Below are 20,175 nucleotides of genomic sequence, written 5' to 3' on the forward strand. Positions count from 1 at the left end.
TTTAGACTCTATTGTTAATGCAACAAGACATCTGCTGCTGACAGCTTTTAAAATGCTCAAAACAGGAAAACTGCGTCACCTGCTGCCAGGCGCAGCTCCATCAGAGTGGTTTCTACTCTTTATAGATACAGAAACCTGCAACAAAACAGTGAGGCAAACAGAAATTTAATTTTAATACACTCTTTTGTAACCATTTTAACTTTAAAAAGAATGGACAATATGAAGAGTCTGAGGAAAAAATGTATTTTTCTGACTTTGAAAGCAAACACGATATTTTGACCAAACTAAGTCAAAAGTACAGGCAATAAATTTGCTATTAATTCCCTCTTTGCTGCTGTCGCCTCCACACCACACCCCCCACCCCCCTTTAACCCCCCCCCCAAAAAATGCGCCCCTTTGGAAAGTGGCGTTAAAGAATTTACTTTCTCCACAAAATTGTGGAAGGAACAGAAATCAAGCAGTAACAGCTTAATGTTTTGTAGGTTTTAATTTCTTGAATCAAGTCAACATTGAATGCCTTTTTTCCTGCACTACTTTGGTTATTAATGCCACTCATGGTTTCAGGTCACATTGCATCAGCAGAGACTTTAAAGCTATTACTGTGGTTGAAATGTGATCCTATCAATCTTACTGTCGTTATTCGAGAGAGAGAATGAAGCTTAGTGAGGTGCCTGGAGCAAAACTATATTGGATGTAAATTAAATGCAGTGGGGTTTTTATTACACGTAGTATTCTCTTTATCGGATACTGTTACAAAACAAGTTGAGTATCCAACCAAACCATGAGAACGAGAAATTTTATGTTCTATAGGGATCTGTAATATGCTGCTTTTTGGGGTAATAAAGTAAATATAGGTGTGAACTTATAAAATCAGTGCATACATGTTTATTGAACTCTTTATTTTAATCAAATGATTACTCTGTACCACATCATATCCATGGTGACCAGAAATATAACTGAACAATGTTGCTGAGCTCCATTCTATTGTATTCCAATTGTGACAGTTTAGAAATGTTTTATGTTTAAGTCTTTGGAATCCTTCCAAATAGAAACTTCAATTTTATAACTTCTGTCACAAATTGAGAATACTTTGACTGTAAGAAGTAGTCATTGGTTTGTTATGATTGGATGTTTAGAAATATGGGGAGTATTGGTTAAAATTCAGTCTGACTGAATTGAGTGAGAGCAACAACTTAATATGTCATTGAAAGGTTTTGACAATTTTATCCAAATAAAATGTTTCCTAATGTCCCTTTTTTAAAAAGAAAACACATTTTATATATGTATGCTAGCATACATTCAAATGTATTTTAACTACTGTTACCACCCTGTTTTAGTCAGAGCTATTTTCAGTCTTCACTCTGTAACCAATTTGTGCTAAATCACTTCTCTAGATAACAGGCATTTATTATTAGTCACAGAAGTGCTGATTTTCACTAAATCACAATCCCAAATTAAACTTAATGCTCTCATTATCTATCTATATCCTTCAGTAACTATTTTAAATTATGACATCAACTTTTTATATCAAACATTTCATTTCATAAGTCAGGCCTATATTTCTAAAGAAAGACTTTATGGTAAGGAAATCTCATCAGGATGTTAATTTTAGAGTGAAGTATATTTATGCATCATAAACACCTTTTGATAGAATTCTGTTATTCCTTGCTCTTAATGTATTATCAGGAATTTCTTACCAAGCAGTTTCTACAATAAGTATTTACTGTTCTAAAAAAGTCTTTATCCATCTGTATAGATTTGGGATTTTTTTTATTGCAGTTGTAGTTGATATATTTACATTTTCCTTCAATCATAAAGTGTTTTAGGTTGTCTGTTAAAACAGGTTTCTGATTTTTGAATGAATTCTGTGAACTGATGATCTTGGTTTCAGCTTGTCTTAAGTTGATATTTTGTGGTTCAGTCTTCTGTGACGTTTTCTGCTTCTGTCACTTACACATCTAACAAATTTTTTCTCTTGGGCTGGTTGAAGGTGCATATCAATGTTTGAGGGACAGAAGGTGACTCTAGAAAGAATTTTTTTTAAAGTTAATTCAATCTTAATCGACCATTAGCAATGATATGGTAGAACTTTTGTCACTCATGATTGTAATCTGATATTGAATAATTTGCGAACTATTTAATCATTGTAATTGGCTGGTTGAGAGCCATTTAATCATGGCCCTCATCTGTACTAATAACATCGTTGCTGCTATGGAATCAAGACAAATCACCCCACATAGGGAAAATGAATTTAAAAAATAAAACTAAAGAAAAGTTACACCTTCATGGCAGTATTGAAAGCTTGGCAAAATTTGTAAAATGCAAATTATTTTGGCCTGCTTCAGGAAGACTTACATGTGTGCAATTATGATGTAAACAGTTATGGGAAAAACCCTATTCTACATACTAATCCACAACCCACACCTGTAAATAAGATTTTACAAAGCCACACAGACCATTTTCCTCGAGCTTTCAGTAAGTAGCAACTTTAACTGTGTTTTGATTTGTGGAGTGTCACAATGCTGCACTGTTGAATAAAATAGTGTGAAGCATTGAAATAGAGGTATAGACAGCAGTATAAGTTCAAATCATAATTGTCCTGATTTGTGTTGATTTTAATGACAATATTGGAGCCAGGTTATTAGATCACTGTCTCCTTGTGCTTTTTTAAATTGACAGATTTATACAAATGTTGGGCTAACATCAATAAAGAATAGCTGCCAACAATTACTTAGAATCTAAATGAGCAAGAATTTGAATGGCATGACTTTTTTTTGTTAATGTAAACTTTGGGAATAACTCCTCTGTAAACGATCTGTTACCAATTTAAATAGAGACAAAAGGTTTCCTATTGGCTCTAGGAACACTTTTTCTTCTTGTAGATTCCTTTTGCAGAAAAATTTGAATTTGTGCATTTAAAGCATTTGAGAGAATGGATTTGATTAGATGATATTAAACAGATGCAACCATTTTTTCATTACTTACTTATGTTGTGTTTCTCCAGCTCTGATTCGTATTTTTCTCACAATAAGCTCTGGGTTTAGATTATTTTGTCCCCATGGAAGATACGTTTGAACAGTCTTCCAAAGGTTTGTCCAAGCAACAGGGTTTTCCCATTTGAACTTCAACACCATCAAATCTCCAATGTTAACATCAGTGTGAATCAGAAAAGAATAGGTTTTGTTGGTCGTGATGCTTTCAACTCTGAAATGAAATCAAAATTCCCACACTGTATAATCAAAAACCAGTGTAATTTCAAAAAGCTATTCATTTGTGATTATGGCTGTTTCAAACATATAGTGCAGATGTTCCCTACTCTGATGGGGGTTCTTAAAACAGTAAATAGCTAAGAATAAGTACCATGCATAGTGGGTATCGGTTCTTTTCCATCTGTGTTCTTTTAAAATGGCTTGAAAAAGAGGCCAACACGATTCCACTGAGGAGCCCCAAGTATGAACATGCATCTTGTTTGAAGAAAAGGCAAGCCTCTAACGGGGAAGCTGAAGTGATATAAGCAAAGGGCAGCCTTCTATTGAAGGCATCCACGCCTTATTTTGGATGTCAGTAGATCCAGAATCGGTTTATTTCAGGACTTTTATTTTGGCCTGCCGATTAATTAGTTTTATTTCCTTCCAGACCTTTGCCCTATAAATTCTGAGAAAAGCTGAGGGAAAAGTGAGAGGTAACTCTCTTCACCACAACTTGTCCATCTGTCATACAAGAGATGTGTTCCCAGACATGGAAGGGGTTGTGTGAAACTTGTGTAAGACTTTCAGCTGTATTTTCTATTGTCTTACTAAAGATAACAGGTGGCATGTATTTCAGACCTATCCATTTCTTTCATGTTGCTCACATTCTCCCTGACTCTGACTTGGGCTCAGACTCTCTGCTAAATTTGTTGACGTGTGTTTTGTCAATTTTGTCAGCTGACTATCTGAGATGTTTAAAAATTTTCTCCATGCTTAAAAGACTCTAAGCCAAACTTAAAAAGAGGTTCAGTTTGCCTGATGTGGAGTGTGCACTTCTGTACAAACATAGTCCAGTTACATAAGCTCTAAGGACTCAGGTACAGGTTGACTAAAGCCAAGGCTGGGCAACTTGAAATGCATAAATACTATTAATGTAGATTGTTACAATGAGACAATATGCCTGCATGTCACTGTAAGAATCACATTCAGTTCCAAAGTTGATCTCTCTCTCTCACCTAAGGAATCATTAGAAAACTGACAACTGTAGCTTTGAGTCCTCACTATGTATTACAAACACCTGATTAAGTAGCACAACCTGCCATGAAATTAATGGATTTCCATCATCCTACTACAGCATGAACACACAGGGTACTTGTACTAGTTAGAGAGAGAGCCCTTCAGTAAAATCTACTTACCACTCTCTCACCCAATAAAAAGTCATCAGCCCCCGAGTATGTGAGCATATATTAGCACACTCTGGCCTATGGTTAATGCCTTCTAACATTTGTTGTTCCAAGTCTGACTGCCTGGGTGCACCAGTTACCTTGCTGCATCTGAGTACCACAAACCAGGCTTGCTCATCATCAGCTATTCCAGATTCCGGTATAAAGGGCTTTGGTGCAGTAAATGACTGTACTAGGAGTTTTAATAGATGAGTGGGTAAATTACTGTTACCTCCGATGTGCAATAAAGAAAGAACATGCATGTGAACACTGCACCTTTCACATCCTCAGGATATCACAAAGCACTTCACACCAGTGGAGAATTTTTGAAATATACTCAATGCTGTGTGCAAATTTCTTGCAGTGTGTGCCATCCAACAAAGCCCCAAAGTCCTACTTGGCTAGAACACAAGGAGAACTCCCCCTGCTTATCATCAAATAGTACCATAAGATCTTTAACATCTCTTGAGCAGGCAGATGGCTTCAGATTAACATTTCATTCAAAAGTCAAAAGAAGCAACAATTTCAGGCAGCAGGAGGCATAAACTAACCTAAATTTGACTTTGAGCTACTCTTATGGATGTATAAGTATCTTGATCTTTGTGATTGATTTCTGACTATTAGATTGTAGGTCTGTTCAACCTGAAATGTTGTATATTGTTGGACAGAAATTCACCTTGGCAGACTAAGATTTGTTTAAATTGCAGCAATGTTGACTAAACTGCTTTAGAATCTACCATGTGTCAAAGAGAAAAACAGTGTAAAAGTAGCACTACTTAATGTATAATGATGATACAGTCCAATTAATGCTCACTTAAGGGCCTCTTGCCACCGCTGCTGTTAACCCAATGGCGGGCAGGGGGTTCACTTTGCAGGATGCACAACAAATGAATCCATGTAGGGCTGGGGCGGGGTGGGGTCCCTTGTTCAAAAGCAATCATTGCCAGGTCTAAGGATCCAGCATCCAGAAAGGGGCCCCAGCTGAAGCCACCTCCTGCTCTTGTTGCTGACACCCCCTCTACCTCTACCCCCCACACACCTCACCCTCCTGCTGCCATTACTCACCTGTGGCCTGGGTGCATGACAACCCTGGGCCTTGGGTGTGTGTCGTACCAGCAGCAGCCACCGCCTTCCCAATGGCACTACAATTCAATAGAGCTACCGGCCACTGATTGGCTGGCAGTTCTCAGCAGGCGGAACCTTTGCCCCCGGAGTCCTTGATTCTGGGAAGGCCCGCCGCTGGCCTGTTAAGTGCCTGAGTTGCATTTAATTTGCCAGGTTTTCTGCTGACTTGCCAGACCCCTTACTGGAAAAGTCACTGACTGATCAAATTTTGTGTGTGTCTTGGCTCAGTGGTAGCACCCTCACCTCTGAGCCAGAAGGTAATAAGTTCAAGTCTCGATCCAGAGATCTGAGTAAATAATCAAAGTTAATGCTTCAGTGCAAACAAAGATACAGCGTTTTAAATGAGACGTTAAACTGAGGCCCTTTCAGGTGGATGTAAAAGACCTCATATTCAAAGAAGAACAGGGAAGTTTCTCCTGGTGCCCTTGCCAGCATTTATGCCTCAACCAACATCCCAAAAAACTAATCATTTATCTCATTGTTGATTATGGAATCTTGCTGTATGCATGTTTGCTCCTCATTTCCCTATACCACACTTAAAGTACATCCTTGCTTTGTGAAGTGATTTGGGATATCTTGAGGTAGAAAGAACAGCAGTATATTTATGATTTTGTTTCTTTTTTACAGCTAAGGAAAATTGAGATGTGATTTAATTCAAACAAGTTTGCTTTTTGGTCATACTCTACAAAAAAAATCTCAATTTTAGTTCATTTAAGTTAATGCATGAAAGACGCAACACTTATCCTATTATATATCTGAGACCATAAATGAACACGATTATGAAAATTGTAGTCATTTTTATTTCCAACACCAGAGGGTGCAAATAATGGGGAAACCATTAAAGGACTGAATTCTACTGCGTAGCAAGAACTGAAAAAATAAAATACAGACCAGCAATTACTTGGACATCTATAGCATTTATCTTAAATTGTGTTCTTTCCTTTGTTCTTACTATAGGGGCTTCTTGCCAAAATGGAAGCCACTGTGTTTCCAGTACACTCTTTTTTAACTTAACCAATGCTAGTTTCATGAATACTAAAATATAATTAGATAAAAGTTAGACAATTTCAGTATTGATGCCAAGACTTTTTTAATTATGTTAAAAGTCAGAAGAGGTCTTTCGAGAGATTGGGCAGGTAGTGTATTAAGTTAAAGCTTGGCTTATGAGTGGATACTTTGAAGACTATACCATTGTTCCAAGTATTACTTGGTGTTTAGCTAAAATGGCTTCATTAGAAGTAATTGCAGAAATGTTTTTAGCTAAGATCAATTCACTTAAGATTGATAGTGCTGCAGGACCCAATACCGTTTATGTCAGAATGCTAAACAAAATGTTTGGAGGTCATATGGGTCACCTATTCAGTAACTCGTTGAGGTCCTGTTTGGTTGTCATGGATGAAGGGGTTACTCAAGTGGTCCCTTTATTTAAAAAAGGTAAGAAATCAGATCCTGGAAACTATTAAGCCCATGAGTTTGACATTAGTAGTGGGGAAATGATTGGAAAGCACTTATGTAGAATGTGATTGTTAATGACCTTGTGAGAGTTTGGTCATTATTATGGACTTCATGATTTGATTGAGTTTTGTGCAGAAATGTCCAAAATGCTGGGTGAAGATATGTTGGTTGAAATTTAGGGAAAAAAAAAGTCTGATCAATTACCACCTGCACAGGTATGAGGAAAGCATAGACCCCCATCGCACCATAGCATAGCTATTACATTGGATTGGTAGCCGAGGTCATTGGTAATTAACCTGATTGGGGCTAATTCAGCGGGAGATCCGAAGTGCTCTACACTGGTACTATCGCTGATGATTATTTTAAGAATTCTCCTGTTCAAGTAATTAATTAACTTGCAGGAGTAATAACAGCATATGGTAAAATCTTCAGAGTTCTCAAAAAGCAGAAGTAGGGTGGATCCCTGGAGCTGTGTAGCTTTCATTTGCAAGTGCAGAAAGTGACCCCAAAAAACTGACTGCATCAAATTCAGACTCCTGTATGAATGAACCCCATCATTGAGAATAACAGACATTGAGCCCTTCAACACAAAAACAGAATTAACTGGAAAAACTCAGCAGGTCTGGCAGCATCGGTGGAGAAGAAAAGAGTTGACGTTTCGAGTCCAACATGACCCTTCAACAGAACTCAAGCCTGTTCTGCCATTCAGTTAGGTCATGACTGACCTGTACCTCAACGCCATTTACCCAGATGTTAAGAAAATTCTTAGGCAACATGATAGAGTTGCATAGCTTTCAAATAAACGTTTTCCAAAATATGTACAAGTGAACATTTTGAGCTATAGTTAAGGGGGGGATTTGGTTGCTCTTTGCAACATTATCCTATTCATTTAATTCCATTCAAATGCATTCCATTCCATAAACAGCATAGCCAGAAGGGGATTGGGATTTTCATGCTGATAGAATTGGGAGTCCACGGAAAGCCATGCAGTAACAACCTAACTGTGTGTCTGTAAATACTTATAAATAATCCAAAAAACTTGAAGGAAATTCGGTACAGCAATTTGCTGCTCTTGGGAGATTGAAATGGCCAGTGACCTACAGGGCAATTAATTGTGTATCTCCTCGATGATTCTTCAATCTGATTAGTTAACAGTGCAGAGTCTGAGGAAACACAAAATTAGATTGAAGTGCAGGAAGCAAGACAAAGATTGGATTAAGAGAGAAAAAAGGTTTAAATATATTTTAAATCACCAACGATGAAAAGCTGAAGACATGAGACCCAATACTTGTAAAAGTTAATTTTCAATGCCAGGAAGATTGGCAGTAAATAAGACACATATCGTGCTGTTAAAAAGAGTACTTAAAAAGACTGAAATGGACAAACTCTAACTTTCTGTAGTGAGTTTAGTCTATCTCTATGACAGCAATTCAGGAACGTGACACTGTTCAATACATTTGAATGGGGAGCTTGACAGCAAGTTGGTTTTCATGCAGCTTAGAGGAGTAATTCATCTCGGACGGCAACTTACGAATTTTTGCGATTAACCACACATCTGTCCTCACTTGAAGTTGCTGTCGATTTGTGCATAAATAACAGTGAACTCCATTTCAGCCTCTGTTAGTTTTCTCAGCAAATCCTGGCCCAATATGTGGTTTTACCTTGTCTGTACCATATAATATTTTACATACTTCCAGAAGTGTCTCCCACACAACTGTCTTCACTCCAGATTTTAAAGGTGAAGCCTCTCTTTAATTATTCTTTATAGTTCATTCCTTTTATACCCGAGACTGGTCTTGTTGCAGTTTATATCTTTTTTGCACTGTGACCAAAACGAACACCGGAAAAGTTCTAAGGTCAACAAACAACACCGAACCTCATGCTGCTGTCATTTTTTAAAAATTCTTTCACAGGCTAGCATTTATTGTTGCCCTTAAGAAGGTGGTGGTGAGCTGCCTTCTTGAATCACCTCAGTCCATTTGGAATTAAAAGTCTAATAATGACCATGAAACAATTGCCAATTGTCGTAGAAACCCATCTGGTTCACTAATGTCCTTTAGGGAAGGAAATCTGCCACCCTTACCTGGTCTGGCTGCATGTGACTCCAGACCCACAGCAATGTGGATGACTCTTAAATTCCCTCTAAACAAGGGCAATTAGGGATGGGCAATAAATGCTGGCCTAGCCAGTGATGTCCACAGCCCAAGAACAAATTTTTAAAAACCGATAGTGCTGTTAGGGAGGAAGTTTCCAGGATTTTGACCCATTGACAGTGAAGGAACAGTAATATAGATCCAAGTCAGGATGGCTTAGAGGGGAATTTGCAGGTGGTGGTGTTCCCAGGCATCTGCTGCCCTTACCCTCCTAGGTGATAGAACTGTTGAAGGATCCTTGGTGAGTTGCTGCAGTGCATCCTGTAGATGGTACACATTGCTGCCACTATGCGTTGTTGGAGGAGAGAGTGGATGTTCAAAGTGGTGGATGTGGTGTACCAATCAAGCGCATTGTCCTGGATGGTGTTGAGCTTCTTGAGCATTATTGCCACCCCACTCATCCAGGAAAGTGGAGAATATTCCATCACACTCCTGACTTGTGCCTTGTAGATGGTGCACAGGCTTTGAGGAGTCAAGAGGTGAGTTACTCGCTGCAGGATTCCTCTCCTCTGACCTGGTCTTGTAGCCACAGTATTTATATGACTGGTCCAGTTCAGTTCCTGGTCAATGGCAACCCCCAGAATGTTGATAGTGGGGATTCAGCAATGGTAATGCCATTGAATGTCAAGGGGAGATGGTTGGATTCTGTCTTGTTGGAGATGGTCATTTCCTGACACTTGTGTGGCATGAATGTTACTTGCCAGTTATCACTCCAAGCCTGAATGTTGCCCAGGTCTTGCTGCATTTACTACAATTTACTACATTATGTCAAATTAGTCTTAAAACTTAACTATAGTATAAGAAAGTTGACTATGAAAAGAGCTGATGGCTACATGGGAAAAATGCAAAACTGCCTGATAGTAAGTAAATGCAATGGTGATACTTTGCTCTTGTGTCTAACCCTTTGCTACAATTTGCTTTGAATGAATGTACTAATACCATTACAACAATAGCAAGACAAACTCTCTAATAAACCCAATAGTGATGTATATTACTGTGTTATATTGGTACGAAATTGCAAAGCCTGGTGGTTTGCCAGTTGCTGGCTGAACAAGTACAAATGATGGCTTAGTTCGCCACTACTGATATTATTGTTCACCATGCGATTTGTTTATCCTCACTGTTTATTTATAAAAAGCTTTTCTGATGGCACTAAAAGCATTGAACAAATACAAACCCAACTTCAAATCAGTGAGATCATTGTTTAGTGAATTGGTGGAAGCATGCAGTTAAAGCAAAAATAAAATGTAATTTGTTATGCAATTGTTTGTTGTTTAGGATTTTTAATTCATTATCTCAAATCACTGCTACCATCAATGACAGACCAGTAATTTAGAAAATGCTCCATCTTGACATAACCCAAGTGCATGACAAGATTAACTGTGGCTGCTGTGCACTTTAAGTTAAAGTGGACACAGTATGAAGATTCCTATTGCCAAATCGGCCCACCTTACTGAGACACAGTATTGCATATTTGAATTTTAATGCTCTCATAACTTGTCTCGACTTATTTTTTAACAACCAAGTGCAACCTTCTGTGTAGTTGTAAACAGAGCCCAAGGAGGAGATAATGTTAGTCTCAAAAATATGATATTCACTGATCTCTGTTGGAGTGAACGTTGTCCAGGTCTCGCTGCATTTACTACATTATGTCAAATTAATCTTAAAACTTGAAAATTATAATATAAAGGAAGTTGATTGTTTGAGAAGAGCTGAGCTCTACATGGGGAAAAATGCAAAACTGCCTGGTAATAAGTAAATGCAGTGGTGGTATTATCAATATTCTTTGATCAAATGTCAAGTTGTTCTCTGAATATTAGTGGTTGTGAGCTGAACAAATTGATGGTTTATGCACTGTGAATGTAGCAAAACTTGTGTATTGCGGGACTATTAACACTTCAAAAATGACGCTCCTGATAAATTGTGAATTGCATTCAGCATCTCATTTCTACATGAATATTTATATCTTTTCATAATTTTTATGCATCTAGTATCAGTGCTTCATAAATCACCCATGAACCTTCTTCAAACCTTTTAGGAAGCATCAGCTATGGTTTGACTTGGAAAATGTAGTGGTCAAAATCTGGTCCCGATACCAAATAGGTTAAAAGCAGAACACTGACAAAGTAGTAGAATTCTTATGACACTTGCTGTTGGACAGTCACTCACTCATTATTTATTTAAAGCGGCACTTGCACTCAAGGTGCCATAAAATTTCAAGGATTGAACTCCTCTTGTCAATAACCCAGGATGTTGTCCCTAAAAGCTAAGAAGAATTCATTTGTTGAGGAAGACCTTTTTAATAGAAATTATTTAACCCTTTCACAGCATTTTTGCATTTGTTACTACTTTCCCAAATGTTGTTTGCTTCATAACTCTCCTTAAACATGTTGGTGTCACCTGTCTGTGCTTTATATACGAGATTGTTTTTAACCTAGTGAGTAGATTCTGTGTTTCAGTTTGTGTGAATAACACAAAATAGGAAAGTTCAACACTTCCTTTTTCAAAAAAAAAAGACTAATTCCTTTGCATCAATCCTAAGAATTACACCTGGAGCATCTGTCACAGGGAGCAAAGTCTGGATGAGAAAAAGCTGTTGTTTTACCATTTTCAGAAAGATTTGATGGCTCACCATATTCATTAAAACAAGGCAAGCTGCTAAAATATTTTGAGACTACAAATAAAAAAGTATTTTCATTTTTAAAAATAATTTGTTCACGTGATGTGGGTGTTGCTGGAAAGGCCAGCATTTACTACCCATCCCTCATGTTTACATCTATCCACATGGATAATTTGCTTACAGAGATAATCTGGGCATCCTGATTGTATCCTCATAGAGATTGTCTCTAATACATCATTGAAACTCTTTCGAGTTATCAACAGTCACAGGTTGCAACCCTTTTGAGTACAATCACAGTTCTTGGTTTCCAGGAGTGGGACATGAACCCACAACCCTCTGATTCAAAGGCGAGGGTGCTATGAACTGAGCCATAGCTGAAGACTTGGAGTTTGGTGAGAGGGGAGTTTTAAGTGTTAATTTTGGCTCTTAAATTTTGCTCTTAAAATGTCATCTAGTCTGTAATTAGCAGTAACTGGAAAGTACTGTGTAAGCAGGTTAAGTTCTGTCTTTGTTGCAGTTGAGACAGGGTAGGCTCACTGTCGGCTGTAGGAGCTGAGTAGTTAATTAGGTAGCTGGTTGAATCTGGTTACTGTAGCCCCATTTCAGTTTACTATAAATTCAGGGTTCTTTAGCGCAGCCTTGGCAAATGGAGTGCAGCTGACTAACTGAGTGAAGACTTGGAGTTTGGTGAGTGGGGGAGTTGGGGGAAGGAGGTGTTTATTTCCTTTTTCTATCTTTCTCATCCCATAGAAATTAGTTCTTGCTCTACTACAGGGAAAGGAGCTAGCTGTTTGGTGAGTATCTGGTAGGTTCTATCCTATTTTAAAATAGTACATATTTTGGTGGTAAAGTTAAAATATATAAGAAAGCAACATTAAATAAGTGGTTAATATAATTAAGTAATTATTTAAAACACATATTAAGAATGGCAGGACAGGTGATATGTCAAGGCTGCAGCATATGGGAGCTCCTGGAGAATATTGTGACCCAGGGCAAATACGTCTGCAGTAAGTGTTTGTGGCTTGAGGAACTTCGGCTCAGCCATTGAGCTGGAGGCTGAGCTGCAGATTCTGCAACATATTGGGGAGGGGGAAAGTTACCTGGATGCTTTATACCAGGGTGGCAGTAACACCACTTAGGGTAGGGTCTTCTGATTTGGTCAGTGGCCAGGGACAGGAGGGTGTGACTGTGAGTAAGGCAGGTAAGGGGACCCAGAGAGGAGTGTGAGCCTCTGCCATTGTCCAACAGGTTTTGAGGTTCTCTCAGCTTGTTTGGATGAGAGTGAGGGCTGTAGGGTGGCTGAACAAACTGACCATGGCACCGTGGTACAGGAAGCCATCCAAGCAGGGGGGGCGGGGGGGGGGCGGGGGGGGGGGGGGGGGGGGGGCGGGGGGGGTAGGTGGGGGGGGGGGTAAAAAGGAAGATAGTAGTAGTAGGGGACAGTATAGTGAGGGGGATTGACACTGTTCTCTAAGCAAAGAGCGAAAGTCTAGATGGCTTTGTTGCATGCCTGGTTCGGGACATCTGCTCATGCTGGAGAAGAACTTGAACTGGGAGGGGGATGATCCAGTGATCGTGGTCCATGTAGGTGCCAACAATATAGGCAGGATGAGGAAGGAGGCTCTGCATAGTCAGCATGAGGAGCTCGGCACCAAATTAGGAAGCAGAATGTCAAAAGTAATAATTTCTGGTTTATTACCTGAGCCATATGCAAATTGGCATAGGACAAATAACCTATAGAGAAATGAATGGGTGGCTCAAAGATTGGTGTGAGAGAAGTGGGTTCTGGTTTGTGGGGCACTGGCACCAGTACTGGGGAAAGTGGGATCTGTACCATTGGGACGGTCTATGCCTGAACAGTGCTGGGGCTGGTGTCCTTGCAAGCTGACGAACTTGGGAAGTATAAAGGGTTTTAAACTGAATAGTCGGGGCAAGGGATCAAATTTGGGAAGATGTGGTAAACCAATGAGTAGAGCCAAGGCAAGAGAGACTGGTATTAATATGGGAAATGATAAACAGACTGTCCCTTCCTATCACAGAGAGTACAATTCTAAGAGTTAATCAGATAAGGTTTGATGCTACAAAAATAATAAAAGGACAAAACTAAAGGCTCTGTATCTAAACGCATGTAGTATTCAAAATAAAACAGATGAACTTTATGGTGCAAATAGAAATAAATAAGTACGACCTGATGGCCATTATAGAGACATGGCTACAGGATGACATAGATTGAGACCTGAATATTGAAGGGTATGTGACATTTAGGAAGGATAGGAAATTAGGAAAAGTTGGAGGGGTAGCTCTGTTAATTAATGATGGTGTTAGGTCATCCCTCTCTAATGTGCTAAGTTCAGGAAACCAGGATGTAGAAGCAGTTTGGGTTGAGATGAGGAATGATGAAGGCAACTTCATCACTTGTGGGAGTGGTGTACAGGCCTCCTAATTGTATCTACACAGTAGGACAGAGCATAAAAGAAGAGATAATGGGATCTTGCCAGAAAGGTAAAGCAATAATCATAGGGGATTTTAATCTACATATAGATTGGGAAAATCAAATGGGCAAAGGTAACCTAGGTAAGGAGATCATAGAATGTTTTTGGGATAGTTTCTTGGTACAGCATTTTCTGGAGCCAACCAGAAAACAGGCTATATTCGACCTGGTATTGAGTCAGCGAGATAGGATTAATTGATAACCTCCTAGTGAAGACACCGCTAGGTAGCAGCAATCATAATATGACTGAATTTTGCATTCATTTTGAGGGAGAAATGAGTGCGTCCAAGACTAGTATCTTAAATTTAAATAAGGGCAATTATGAGGGAATGAAAGCAGAGCTATCTAAAATAAACTGGCAAATAAGGTTAAGGGATATGTCAATAGAAGTTCAGTGGCAGACATTTAAAAGGATATTTCAGAATACACAGAATATGTACATTCAATGAGAGAAAAATTCTAAGGGGTGAGCCCATCATCGTGGTTAACTAAAAAAGTTAACGACAGTATCAAACTTAAAGAAAAAGCATATAATTACGCAAAGATGGATGGCAGGTCAGAAGATTGGAAAGAATATAAAGAACAGCAAAGAATTTCAATAAGATTAATAAGGGAAAAATTAGAGTGCAAGAGAAAGCTAGCTAGTAATATAAAGAAGGATAGTAAGAGTTTCTTTAGATATTTTAGAAAAGACTTAACAAAGTGAGTGTTGGTCCTATAGAGAGTGCGTCTGGGGAATTGATAATGGAAAGTAGGGAGATGGCAGAGTAGATGGTGGTATTTTGCTTCGGTTTTCACCACAGAGGACACGAGTAATATCCCAGAAATATCCCAGGAAATCAATGGGAGGGAGGAACTCGTGGAAAATTACAATCACCAGGGAAGTGGTATTGAGCAAATTGTTGGGGCTGCGGGCTGACAAATCCCCAGGTCCCGATGGACTTCACCCCAAAGGTCTTGAAAGAAGTGGCTAGTGAGATATTTGATGCATTGGTTTTAATTTTCCAAAATTCCCTAGATTTGGTGAAGGTTCCTTTAAATTGGAAAATAGCAAATATAACTCCTTTTATTCCAAAAGGGAGGGAGACAGAAAGCAGGAAACTATAGGCCAGTTAGCCTAACATCTGTCATAGGGAAAATGTTAGATACTATTATTAAAGATGTTACAGCAGAGCACTTAGAAAAATTCAAGGCAATCAGGCAGGGTCAACATGGTTTTGTAAAAGGGAAATCATGTTTAACCATATAATTGGAGTTCTTTGAAGGAGTCACATGTACTGTGGATAAAGGGGAACTGGTGGATGTACTGTACTTAGATTTCCAGAAGGCATTTGATAAGGTGCCACATCAAAGGTTATTGCAAAAAATAAAAGCTCATGGTGTAGGGGGTAACATATTGGCTTGTACAAGATTGGTTAGCTAACAGAAAGCAGAGAGTTGGCATAAATGGGTCTTTATCTTGTTGGCAGGATGAGACGAGTGGTGTGCCACAGGGATCAGTGCTGGGGCCACAACTTTTTACAATTTATATAAATGACTTGGACGAAGGGACCAAAGGAAAGGTGGCTAAATTTGCTGATGACAAAAAGATAGATAGGAAAATAAATTGTGAAGAGGATGTAAGGTGACATAGATAGGTTAAGTGAGTGGGCAAAGATCTGGCAAATGGAGCATAAAGTGGGCAAATGTGAAATCGTTCATTTTGGCAGGAAGAATAAAAAGGGAGCTTATTACCTAAATGGTGAGGGATTCAGAGGGATCTGGGTGTCCTAGTGCATGAATCACAAAAGGTTAATATACAGGTACAGCAAATTATTAGGAAAGCTAATAGAATGTTATTGTTTATTGTGAGGGGAATTTAATACAGAAGAAGGGAAGTTATGCTTCAGTTATATAGGGTGCTGGTGAGTCCACATCTGGAGTACTGTGGGGACATAGATTTAAGGTGAGAGGAGAAAACTATAAAGGTGATGTGCGGGGCAAGTTTTTTATGCAGAGGGCAGTGAGTGTCTGGAATTCACTGCCAGAGGAGGTGGTGGAAGCAGGTACGATAGTGGTGTTTAAAAGGCAGCTTGACAAATACATGAATAGGATGGGAATAGAGGGATACGGACCCCGGAAGTGCAAAATGTTTTAGTTGACGGGCAATATGATCGGTGCAGTCTGGGAGGGCTGAAGGGCCTGTTCCTGTGCTGTACTTTTCTTTGTTCTTGTTCTTTGTACTGGTCTCCTTATTTAAAGAAAGATGTAAATGGGTTAGAAGCAATTCTGAGATTTACTAGACTTATACCAGGAGTAGGTGGGTTGTCTTATGAGGAAAGGCTGGACTGGTTAGGCTTGTATCCACTCGAATTTAGAAGAGTAAGAGATGACATGATTGAAACATAGAAGATCCTGAGGGGTCTTGACAGGGTGGATGTGGAGAGGATGTTTCCTCTTGTGGGAGAATCTGGAACTAGTGGTCACTGTTTAAAAATAAGGGGTCGCTCATTTAAGACAGAGATGAGAATTTTTTTCTTTGAGGGTTGTGAGTCTTTGGAACTCTCTTCCTGAAAAGGTGGTGGAAGCAGAGTCTTTGAATATTTTTAAGGCAGAGCTAGATAGAATCTTGATTAACAAGAGGGTGAAAGGTTATTGGGTGCAGGCAGGAATGTGGGGTTGAGGTTACATTGAGATCAGCCATGGTCTTATTGAATGGCAGAGCAGGCTCGAGAGGCTGAGTGGCCTACTCCTGCTCCTAAATTGTATGTCTGTATGTTCTGGAAATGGGTCTACACCGACAACCAAATTAATATGAGGCATAAAGCTTGAAGGTTTTCCGTTGTTAGGAACAGACCAGGACTATCGATTAGCTGAATTTCTTATACGCTTCTGCATGATGCACATTAAAATGGAAACAAATTGGATAAAACATTCTTATTTATACACCCTTAAAAAAAAAACACAGTACTCACAATTTGATTGGTAAATTTTCAGCATCACCTTCTGTTCCAATCAAAGAAACCTTGAGAGAAGGTTCCAATTTATTCTGTTCCATGTGGTTGATGAAGCGGATCTTGAATTGGTAATGATAAACTGAGAAAATTGAAATGAAATAAGTTGAAGTTCATTTTGCTTGAATGAAACATGTATAATTCAAAAAGGAGCTATTCTAATAATCTTGGAGTCTTTCTTCACCTCCAATTTTCTCCTCCCCTTTCTTGAAGATGTTGACTGTTGCTGGGGTATATTTAAAAAAACACCTGGTGACCTCTAAGACCTTGTCCATGTGTCCATAGTTTATGATAAGTGGTGGCGAGCTATTTGACCATGGAACGACACACCGAGTTCCGCTCTTGTCCTCAACAGGTGTCCACAAAGGCTTTGGCTCCTCCGAATACAGCTGGAAGTGGGAGCCTGGCCTGACTTATCTGCAGCCTTGCTGCTGAATCACCTAACTAGGTTCAAATCCAGGATGGGGTTCATTTTCATATTTAGTATTTCACCTGAACGATGGCCTGATTTTTTTTTGCAAAGCAAGTAATGGAAACAATTGGGTACATTACCTTTGTATGGCATATTAGCACGGGTTTTGAAGTACATTTTCTTGCTTCTTTGAGTACGGACCTTTTTAATATTATAACCCAATGTGTTGCATCGATTCTTCCTGCAGTTCAAACAGGTCCCTTTGTTAAATGTGTTCAGGTCATTGCACCAATAAGCAACAATTTGTTTGTCTTCATTCAGCAAAGAATCAATGAACAAGTGCACAGATCGCTCATGTGCACACTTGACAGTTTCTGTAATACCTGTAAGACCATGAAATAAATGAGCAGTTGCTACAATAACGATCTGATTTTTTTTTCTTCAAACTTTAAACTGACAATGTGAAGTAATTGGGGCACCTTTCGATGCTGGGGTAACCTATGGTGCAAAATGCTGCAGCTCAAAACAAGGGAGGAACAAAGGCAATCACTGACCATCTGGAGATGCAATTTTGAGCAATAAACAGTTTCCATCATTACCTAAGTATGCATTCTGATTACATAGAAATTAATGCCTGTTATTTGAATAGATGGAGCATTAGATTGAAATTGTGCCCACAAGTACATTATGATCCTGAACTGAATTTATTAATTCACTGCATGTGCTTGGAAATTGATTGAACAAAGTAGTCTAGATTCTCTGGCGTTATTTTAATGCCAGCAATAAACCACTGAGATAACACTAATGAAAAAAAGCACAGACCTCTCATGCGCATACGGAAGTCTAGCTTAATATGCCAATGAGGTGGTTTGTTAATTGAACATTATATTGTGTAGTAATAGAAATAAATATTAATAAATGAGTTGCTTACATTTTTAATGCATATTTTGCTACTTTCATCATGTATCCAACTCCAGACAGAGGGGATAGTTTATACTATGGACTCTTCCATGTCTGCAACATGTGACATCTATGCTGAATGAGAAACTATTACAGCCCTCATTTTCCCTCACTTCCACCACCTCCCATTCCCTCCACCCTGCCCCGTACAAGGGTTTTGATGTCCACGATGTTGCACCCGGTGACTCGGGCTTTGAACTGACAAATAGTTGCACAACTGAGCCAAGAAGATTCCACTCTTAGCTATCCCTGAAACACAAGCTGGTGGCGCGATGCACAGGTATATCAGCTACTGGGCCATGTCATGCCCACATTATCTTATAGCTTCAAATTAGACTTCTGTCTTATAAAAGTTATTTTAAGATTAAAGAATGTATTTGTACAATGATATACAGACAGTATGGTATAAATTCTCCTTCCTGCTGTACTCAACAAGCATCCTGGACATTCCTACTACTGAATTCCATACTTCTTGTCCTTTGCCATACCCCTTAATCATCATCAATGGAATCAGTAAACACATCATTATCAATGTGGCTTTTAGTGTTAACTTATTGTTCTCATAATACTGAAATATTTACAAACATTTCATCCAAGGTTAAATCATACCTAGAATTCCATACTGGGCAATATGATTGTACATGTGTTTGAGGTGGCAGCCAGGTTGAATGGTGCCACCATTTGGGTAGAAATCATAATGGGCTACGGGTTGGTTGATTCCAACACTCAGTCCTATATGTTCTTGTGTAAATGTGTGAACAGCATCAACAAAATTTGCATCGTCTGGAGATAATCGTTCCGTTGATGACATGCCTTCAAACAGCGGTCCAGCTGGGTCAAGACCTGTGCAATAAACAATCGACAGAGTACATTTATTAAAGAAAGACATATGTTTATATAACACAATTCACAATGGCCCAAAATGTTTTGCAGCCAATTAAGTCTTTTTCTTGTACTGTGATCACTGTTGTAATGGAGGCAACATGGTGCCAATTTACACACACAAATAACCCACAAACAGCAACTAGGTGAATGACCAGATCATCAGTTTTTAGGTTTTGGTTCCAGAATAAACGTTGGCCAAAACATTGGCAGAGCTCCCTTTGTCTTCTTCAAATAGTTCCAAGGGATCTCCCATGTCCACCTGTGGGGGCAGATGGGGACCTCGGTTTAATGGTCTCATCAGAAAAGTGGCACTGCCAACGGTACAGCACTCCCCTATCGTACCACACTGAGGTATAAGCCTAAATTTGTGCTTAAGTACCTTGAACCCACAACTTGTACAGACATTTAGTTGAGTATAAGTAAATAATGAATTATGTGCAACCTGACAACACAGTTTGCTATTACACTCCTGACACAGCTTACGCTACAAAAATATGTATAAACTAAAGTGAAACCATGTTATTATGATACCTTTTATAATGAAAAGCTTCAAAGCCATGTAGTTAAATAGCTTGAAATAGATCTCAATTCAGGATATTTGCCATAATGTCTCTTGTTCTTTGACGCTGAAGCAGTCAATTGATATTTGTTTTTTTAACACATTACACTA

The 20,175-nt window shown here is 38.9% G+C and overlaps 1 protein-coding gene across 1 annotated transcript in view; it reads right to left on the reverse strand.

Annotated features, from left to right (window-relative positions):
- Nucleotides 1–1,753: 1,753 nt before the first annotated feature.
- The window catches only part of lipca (lipase, hepatic a), a 79,465-nt gene continuing 61,043 nt past the window's right edge, over nucleotides 1,754–20,175 (reverse strand). Inside the window, exons 5-9 of the mRNA XM_078530311.1 lie at nucleotides 19,230–19,463; nucleotides 17,801–18,043; nucleotides 17,210–17,330; nucleotides 2,986–3,204; nucleotides 1,754–2,024 (exon numbers count right to left, since the gene is read on the reverse strand). Coding sequence (XP_078386437.1) covers nucleotides 1,898–2,024; nucleotides 2,986–3,204; nucleotides 17,210–17,330; nucleotides 17,801–18,043; nucleotides 19,230–19,463 — 944 coding nt within the window. The 3' untranslated portion in view covers nucleotides 1,754–1,897. The remainder of the gene's footprint in view (nucleotides 2,025–2,985; nucleotides 3,205–17,209; nucleotides 17,331–17,800; nucleotides 18,044–19,229; nucleotides 19,464–20,175) is intronic.

The sequence above is a fragment of the Cetorhinus maximus genome, chromosome 26 (assembly GCF_964194155.1).
Source record: "Cetorhinus maximus chromosome 26, sCetMax3.hap1.1, whole genome shotgun sequence".
Classification (NCBI taxonomy): domain Eukaryota; kingdom Metazoa; phylum Chordata; class Chondrichthyes; order Lamniformes; family Cetorhinidae; genus Cetorhinus; species Cetorhinus maximus.